We start from the raw sequence: 9,057 nt of genomic DNA, 5'->3' as shown, positions 1-9,057 counted from the left end.
TGGGACAATATGGGAATGGGAAGAATATCGACCAGACAATGAATCGATCCACTACATTTTCACGAACACTAGAGACACTGTAGAGAGAGAACAATTCGTGATTCAAGTGGCACAAGCTCAAGCGGATCTGTGTGTCCAGAGTGTGGGTTATATTCCTGTTGGTGTTAGTGATTGCATTATTGTATTGAACATTGACGGGTTGAATAATAGTACTTTCTTAGCATCCCATAACACATACTTCATATGTGGGAAGAAGGGTTATTATCGTTTGCCAGCCGGTTGGTCCGGAGTATGCTATGTAGCATTCCTATTACCTCCTGTATTCTTGGCACCTGCATCTTATCATAAAGATTTGAAGTTGTTGAACAATGTGACTGTAAATATGTATAAACGTACTCTATCTATTGATGATGTTGATCAAACTGATACTAGCTTGCAACAGTATATTGATTTTAATTTAGGATTGTTTTTCTTTGTTGGAGCTGCCCTAAATAGTAGGAAAGTTCGAAGATTAACAAGAGTTGTAGAGGCTGTGACAAATCAAACCGCTGCTGCTCTTGGGAATCTTACGGAAGAATTACAAATTACCAGAATTGTTGCATTACAGAATCGTATGGTATTAGATGTTATGTTAGCTGACCGAGGTGGAGCATGTAAAATTATCGGAAGTAGTTGTTGTGTGTTTATTCCTGACCATACGCCATCAGTTTATAATGCTATCAATAAAAAACATAAAATTGCGGCTGAAATCCATACAGAAAATGGCACTTGGACCTTTTCTGGATGGTTTTGGGCATTGATCACTACATGGGGATGGAAGGTTTTGACTGGTCTCTGTATTATTGTAGCAATTCTGTTTTCTTGTTGCATTTGTGTCCAATGTGGTCCTTTACTCTGTTCCCTATGTGTGTCATTCTGTATTACTGATAAGAAAGCTATTACCAATGTCACCTATCAGAAACATTTAACTAAAGAGGTAGAAGAGATGATGAAAATTGACATATATGATGATTATCCTAATAAGCCGGATGTCTTCAGTAAATGCTGAAAGGGTCGTCTGTTGAAAATTAAAACAGCGATATGATTAAGCATTCACTAAAGACATGAATTCCCCTTCCTTGGACCAAGTTTCTCTCCTTATGTTGACTAATGTTTGGACTCCATTTTGTATTGTCGTGTCTCCACGTGCTCAGCACGAGAAGAGTCCTATCTTCGTGTCAGTTGCTCTTGAATCTGCCTAGTAACAGTCTATAAATAGCTCCTTTGTCCGTCTGGCGCATGCCCAGACTTGACCACATCTGTTATCAGTTAGTCCTTGCTTGACCATGTTTTCGCGGGCCTAAGGAGTGTGTTAACTCCGCCCACATATTGGTTCTGTATCGAAAATGACCATAAAAGGTAATGAATTCTGCTTCATATTGTATCCACCCACTTATGAGCCCCTCTGTTGTGTATAAAAGGGGACCGTGTACGCAAGTTCTTTGTGCTACTCTATGCAATACTGAAGAGTGTTGTATAGGTTGTAGGACCACCCTTAAGGGTTAATAAACTCTGTCTTTGTATTTGCAGTTTCCGTGCCAACTTCCTTCTAGTTTTAGTTACAGGAGAGCGAACCCTTGTACTCTGCGGGCCTAGCTGGGGCCTGTATTCATCACCTTCCGTTCACATTTAGACCTTTTATCCTCCACATCATCTCACATCACAGCTTCCATCTACCCACACATCACTCTCCTGCTCGCCTTTCACCTTACCTCACCCCAGTTTTCTTTTCCAAACTGTCCCTCTACTGCTGTGTCTTTCCTTTTCCGCGCCCTCCTATTTCTCTCCTCTACTTTACCTGACTCTCCCCTCCACTCCCTTCATACAAGATCTCTTCAATTCACCCACCCACATTTTCTCTGCCTCTCCTTTTCTCCAACTTCACCTACCCTGCTATATCAATCCTGTAGGCTTCGCTCTTCTACAATCACCCTCTCTCTTCTTCTGGACCACATCCCCTCATCAGACCTCATCACCGCACCCCCCCCATTTTCCCTCTTTCCACGATCCACCTCGGTTTTACGTTTCTTCAACTTACTCCTGATTACTCCTCCCTCATGTATTAACCCTACTCCACCTCTAAACTGAATGGTATTCCTTTCTGACATCAATGTCTTGAGACATCCACAATGCTCTTACAACATACCTCTACCCTTACTTTCATCATACACTTGAATATGAGAACTGACACCTCTATAGAGCTCTCTCAAAGCACCTCTGCTCCGGCTAGTAGTGTTTCCTGAATCTCACTACTAAGATACACACAGACCTCTTATAAAATGTGTTTAGAGCGATGCATTCCAGTAGGGAGTTATAGCAATTGCCTCTCCATTTTAGAAGCTTACATTTCTAAAGTGCCAATTTAGCTTTCCATCCCTCAGAGCTCAATTCAAGTACACACATGTTATTAAAAATCTTAAAGGAATTGACATTAAATATACTTTACAAATGCTGTATTTTTTATCAGTGCAGCTCAAGCACTTATAGAATCAACAGTATCCTATGATCCCTGATAACTACAACTGAATAGCAAAATGCTTTCCCTAGAAAATGTGAGTCAATTATTTAGGTAGCACCAACACAATATTAAAATTCTTAAAACAATCTTGCAAAGAAAGAAAAACTAGTAATGAGTAAGCAGAAGCTAAAATGACAAAAACTGGATAAGTAAGTAAAAAAACACTCCACAGGACAGAACGAGAAGGTAAAAGTCAACAATAGCCTATGGCCAGTACCAAAAGTGGTCACGGAAGCCTACTCTTGCATCAAAAGTGAAAAGCAATTGCCAGCAACCCAATCTGTTCCATAAATGCTGTAAGAACAAGGGCACAGTTAGTGCACAGAATGGTACACACAAATGCTTCCAATCTTCTGGGGGACTCCAGGCCACATATTCTTGTGGGAGGCAGACTTGTATACCCCTCTGCTTCATTGTCATGCCAAACGTCCAGTCCCAACTTTGTTAGAAGTCGCATAAGTTCTTCCTGATTACTCCTAAACTCCCAAGTTGCTAGAGAGAGCATCCCAGACACGATGTCTCAGATAGCAATAGGGCACAGGATCAACAAATCCCTACATATAGGGTTCCAGCACAAGTCCAGTTAACACAGATGTGCTGGTTCTTCTCCTTTCCCGAGGCTGACAGCAGTAGGCTTCCCTTATTTTCATATCTTTTCCCAAGTCCAGTTGTTCTCTGATTCAGAAATAGCAGTACCTCAGCAGTGGTTGCTAAAGAGCCCTGAGCCTACACCTGCTAATCCACAACAATAAGCACATCCCAACTTTTGCAGCAGTTCCCCTGGCTCCGGGTAAAACTATTCCACAAGGCACTGTTCTGGGAAACTGCTTAGATGGCAGAATCACTTCCACTGTTTGTCCTCTGTCAGCCCTTCCTGGGGCTGGTCTATTTTAATGAGATAACCGCCTTTCCACACCAAGAGAAAACCCACCAGGCTGGTTCTATGCCAAGGTCCCAACCTGAGTTGTTTGGAAGCAGTCTCTATATGGGGAAGCAAATATCAATGGCAAGCTCACAACAGGAGCCCAATGTAGTGTACACAGAGCCCCGGCCCATCCTTTCTGCAGGAAAATGGTGTCAACTGTACTCTTCCATCGGAGAGCTCGGCACGAGCACTCACAAAGATGGCCGCCGCTCGACAGGCAACGAAAGCAGATGATTTGTTCTGGTCATAGAATTTTCCTCTCGCAAGATGTCTCCTCTATCACAGCTGCTTGTCGCACGTAATTCTTGAGCAAGCGTCCCTCTTTGTGAGCCATTAATGCAAGATATGGTCTTCTCCACCCATGCATTTTCAAAGTTACCTACATAGACAGGACCACTTCTTTAGACTCTCCAGCCCAACTCAAGGAATTTATCCATCCTCACAAAAGGGAAGCTATGGACACTGATGGTTCCTGACAACTCATTTATATTTTGTCCTCTTTTATCCTTGTTCTTAGTTCTTAATAAGTTGTGACTATCTAAATGCTGTTATTTGCCCTTCTTTAATGTTTTTTTTTCCATTTTCCCCCCCAAGTCCTTTATATGTCATCATTGGTGTGTTGCACTTGTTCACTGCTCCAATGTTGTCTAGTCTCTTTTCATCTAACGTTTACCACAAATTTCCCCTAGTAAACGGGTAAGACTATTACTTTATGGTTCCCGCATGTTTTATATTGCTGTATCTCATTTATGCCCCAGTCTCCGTTTTCTTCTGTTATCTCTGGTCCTTTTACTTCTCTATTCTCTTTCAGATCAGAGCAGGATCTCCGGTTGGTTTTTCTTTCGTGTTGTTCCTCTGTGCTCAATCCATGATTTCTCCTTTCTCTTGTACTTTCCTCCAATGGCTCTGGTCCTATCGACCTTCAGCCATTCTTCCCTGTTTTTTTAATCTGTGGGAATTTTTGGGACTTGTTTCCCCTTTTCCGCCTTTACCAGTTTTTCTTTTTTCTTTTCCACTGTTATCCTAATTTGTTCCGTCAAATTAAATTGGATAGTATGCACTTATGGTGTAATGTTCTTTGTCAAATCAAATAGGGTAGTAGTGGTTTGGTTTTCGCACCTCGTAGGGAACAAGATGTATCCTGTAGGTATGGTGTAAATATCTGTAGTAATATTGTAAATAATGGTGCTATTGGGTTAAAAAACAACCTACTACTGAAGGTGTTATTAATAAATTGGTTCACTAGACCCCAACTGTATACAATGTTTAAACAATTGAAAACCCAAGCACTCATATGGTGTCACAATAATATGAAATCCAAACAGTAAGGCTTTTGTTTATATAGAAATACAGTTTATTGACACAATGGAATATTCTTGTAGTCTTCTATACATTCACTTTTATAGTTTCTTGCTTCACCAAACATCTGACGCGTGCTTTGTCACCATGTGACTTTTTTACGGCTTTATGTGGTAAGAAGGCAGTCCCAAGGTAAGCGCAACGAGGTCCGAAACTTGATTCTAATGATCCGTAGCAAAGTGCATATGGGATTAACCTCCCTCACAATCTATATTAAAGTCCAGAATCACTCTTAATTAGTTGATAATGAGAGTCCTGGATAGTTCCAACAAGCTCCAAAGGCGTTTTGTTATGCTCTGATACCGTCCCACCCTGAAAGGTATTCCCACAGGAAGTGTAATCACATCCGGCACAACCTTATGGGAAGTGTTGTGTGAGCATTCGACTGCGTCGTTGGTCAGGTGTGATGGAAAATCATAGATTGCACGTCCAGTGAATATGTCCCAAAAAATTCAAATAGATTTCATTATATTTTGGAAATTCTGGGTTCTGAAGATACACACATTTTTATATCAAATACACACTTTTTAATTTTGGTATACAAATAGTAATTGAACCAAAATAACGCTTCTAATTTAGTAAGCTGGGCTGCACTCAGGAGGGCTACCCACAGGTAGCTGGAGCGTTACCAATAGTTCTCGAACTAATCTTTGGAAAAGTCTGGTGTATCCTTTCTGAAGCCAATGTATGAAAGTTTCACTTTTATTCTTAAACAGACCTTGACAATATCGAAAGACTGCTTTAGTCTCATGCACTAAGAGGCCAGAAACCATAACATTTTAACAGTAATGCCCTTCTAACAAGCATTAATATGGCAATCTTTTAGTCGAAGAGGGGTAGTATGTCTGCAATAAATATGCAGAGCTCTCAAATTTCCCAGGTTCATATATGAGTTTATATGTGAGTGCCACATCCAACTCAGATGTTTGCTGTGTTCCACAATGCAGAGAGATACTGGGTGGAAATCTAGACCTGGCAGACGGTACCATCCTATCACATGGGGCAACTTAGCACCTATGAGTTCCCTTTCCAAATGCTGCACTGTGGGCAGCTGCGCGTGCGATCAACCACTGGATGCGGAAGATTAGAGAAAATAGAGAAACAGGCGCGCACGCTGACACATCCTTTACATAGTTCAGCCGCCGGCCTCATGGAAAATACAGAGCGGTGCTCAGTTCTGGCCAATCAAAAGACGGCAGGAAGGTGTTGAGGGCGTCGCTATTCAGCGGCCATCCAATCAGAACGCGGCAGGTAGCCTGAACAGCTGAAGAGGGGCTGGGGATTTCTGCAAAGTAACCCACACAATACGGAAGGCGGGAGAGCTCTTTACAGTGCGATAAGCATCGGTGTAAGGAAACACCGAAGTGGTATTTGCAGAGGGAGGAACAGGGCAGGGCTGCGGGTTCCCTGGCAGGGCGTGGGCGAGCACAGGCGCACACCTGGTGAATGGGGTACAGGGCTGCTCATGGGCTGCTGCTGGCGCTGGGCAGCAGGGCAAAGAAACACTAAAGTGAGTGCAGCTCTGACAGCCCGAGTGAGAGCTGCTGGGGACGCTGACGTGATAGAAGACACAGGAGGTTAAAGTGACGTAAAAGAGCAGGAGTCTGCAAATTAGGCTGAAATAACATTTCCATAACATAAGTGCAAACCTGTGAGGGCTGCACGCACGCTAAGGGCTGCCTTTGTTTTCTGTAGTCAGGTTGCACGTGAGAGCTGCAGAGCCTCGGTCAGCACAGCTGGTTGTGAGAATCCAAGATCGTCTCGTGAGGACTGCGTGGAGGCTTCTCGGCACTGAATGGATGGGGGCTTCAAACTAGTTTGGGGGCGTACGGAGTGGGGCCAGTTTGTGCAGGTTACAACTACTCGGGGTGCGCAGGGCGGGTGTTGTTGTGAAAGTGACTGTGGGACGTGCACACTGCACAGTGTGGGACTGCGGGTTGCACAAGTGGGTGCTGCTGGGCTGGCTCTGTGGGCGTCATGTGGGGGCTGCAAGGCCACTGCAGAGATTAGGAGCCGCACACCCCGTGCGCGGGCTGCAGTTTGTGAGTAAGGACTGGAGGGAACAGACTAGGACGATACACATCTGCCTGGGAGGCAGCTCAGGCTGAGGGCTGCAGAGCAGGCTGTAGGGGCGGCTGAGAGTAGTGTCGGGGCTGCGGTGCTCTGCACATGGCCAGGGGTGGCTCCGTCTTCTGAGCGGGCAGCACAGAGTTAAAGTCGCACAGCTGGCCGCGAGGGCTGCCACCCGGCTGGACCGGCCTCTCTGGCTCAACTTGTAGCGCTCGGGGGCTCTGACAGGCAGCAGGATTTCCTCTGAGGTGTGCGTAGAGGAGGGCAGGGCTCGGGGAGGAGAAGGCGGATCCCGGCTCCGCACACACCTTTCGGGAGAGGAAGTCAAGGTGCAGCTGGGGAGGAAAGTTGCAGAGCTCTGGGGCGCACGGCAGCGGGCAGTCACGGCGAAGGCGCTCCGAGAAGACCCCATGCTCTCAGGTTGAAGGGACAGATCACCTCCATGTCTGTGAGAGCCTGACCGGGAGACCGCACCGGAGCAGAGGAGGGCGGCATCACCGGAGGACAGCCCGCTGCAGGGGACCCCCTGCACCGCCTGGAGAAGGAGTGCCCCCCGCTGGGTCAGCGGCCTCTGCACCCCGAAGGCGCACCCCCGGAGCCCGCCATGGAGAACGCGCACGCCAAGACGGTGTCCGAGGTGCTGAGGCATTTCGAGGTGAACGAGAGCTGCGGCCTGAGTCCCGAGCAGGTCCGCCGGAGCCGGGAGAAGTTCGGCCCCAACGGTCAGTATGAACTCCACGCGCGCCCATCCCACTTGACACCCTCTCACTCACCTCTCACTCACCTCAGGCCGACCGGTCCGCACACCTGCCTTGGTGCCTCGGCAGCAGATTCTCGCGTCTGATGCCCCCATTATGAGGGTCCAGAAATGTTTGTTTAGATATGAGGGGTCCCAGTGACTATTTATGTTGACGTGCCGCTGTGCCCTCCATTTTAGGATCAGAAGACTACTTCGAACAATCTCACATCTCCCATTTTTGGGTTGCAGAATAATTTCACTTTTGCGTATACACAATTCCGTTGTCTAAATTCCTTCGGTGTTCCCCCTTTCAGAGAGATCACCACAGTGACTCCTTTTGCGGTTGTGAGGATCCAATAACGTAATCTTTTTATGGGATCCTGCAATTAATTGCCTTCTTTGGGGTGAAGGATCTACATTGTCCCGTATATGGATTCCAAATGCCCCCTTCTTAGGATAACCCCCTTCAAAGAGCCCATTCTGGATGTAACGCATTCATTTCTGCCTTCCCTCAATGCCATTGGGTTTCCAGATGGTTCACTTTTGAGGATTTCACGATTGCCCCTTTTGAGGTCTCAAATATCCAATTTTAAGCAGCTGCTACACCACATCCTAATTATGGGTTGCCACACCAGGTGCACCTGTTTTATCCACATCTGACAACTGTAGGTCCACAACATTGTTCCACAGAAGTCGGCCTCTAAAGGTCTCCCTTTTTAGACTCCCACAATGACACTTTAGTGTCCATCCCAAATTGTCCCCATTTTGATGGCCACCGTGTCTCACTTTTGTGATGGGGGGGGGGGGGGGGGGGGAATAGAATAGAGAAGGAGAAGTGTTGCAATGCCCTCATTTTGTGTTATGCCCCAAAAGTACCCCTTTTATAGAGTCTCACACTGCGTGTCTTAATGCCCCTTTTTTGGGCTGTCCCATTATCCCATCGTAAAGGTCTATCACACAGTGTTCTCTTTGTTAGGGGCTGCACGCTATCCATTTTTTGGGGTCCCACAATGCTGTATTTTATGGGGGTCCGCTAATGCCTCTATTCCTGGGTGATACTAACTATACTGTCCAAATATTAGTGGTTCTCACAAATTTGCCATTTTGGAACCCCTAATATATTACTTTCTAGACTCCCACTACTCTTTATTAGGGCACAACAGTGTAGCCTTCATGGCTTACCGCAGTATCTTTTTTTTTTTTTTTTTATATATATAATTTTTATTTGCAATCTTGTAATGTTCCTTTTGGGGCCCAAAATGTGCCTGTTTGGGGAATTCAGAATGTCTCATTTTTTAAGGCCACATTCGATCACATTTCATGGAGGTTTTGTTATGTTATGTTATGTTATGTTATAATATGTTTATATAGCGCACGGCTACTCTAAAAGAGTGTCCCGGCGCTTTC

General features: G+C 45.4%; 1 protein-coding gene across 2 annotated transcripts in view; it reads left to right on the top strand.

The window, feature by feature from the left end:
* Positions 1-6,788: 6,788 nt before the first annotated feature.
* Positions 6,789-9,057, top strand: part of ATP2A3 (ATPase sarcoplasmic/endoplasmic reticulum Ca2+ transporting 3) — a 469,813-nt gene continuing 467,544 nt past the window's right edge. For both annotated transcript variants that reach the window (XM_085649576.1, XM_085649575.1), the window contains exon 1: positions 6,789-7,633. In XM_085649576.1, coding sequence (XP_085505702.1) covers positions 7,516-7,633 — 118 coding nt within the window. In that variant the 5' untranslated portion in view covers positions 6,789-7,515. The remainder of the gene's footprint in view (positions 7,634-9,057) is intronic.

The sequence above is a fragment of the Triturus cristatus genome, chromosome 3_2, assembly GCF_964204655.1.
Source record: "Triturus cristatus chromosome 3_2, aTriCri1.1, whole genome shotgun sequence".
In the NCBI taxonomy this organism is placed as follows: Eukaryota; Metazoa; Chordata; class Amphibia; order Caudata; family Salamandridae; genus Triturus; species Triturus cristatus.
Note: the sequence above shows the minus strand (reverse complement) of the source record. Positions and strands in the feature narration are given on the sequence as shown.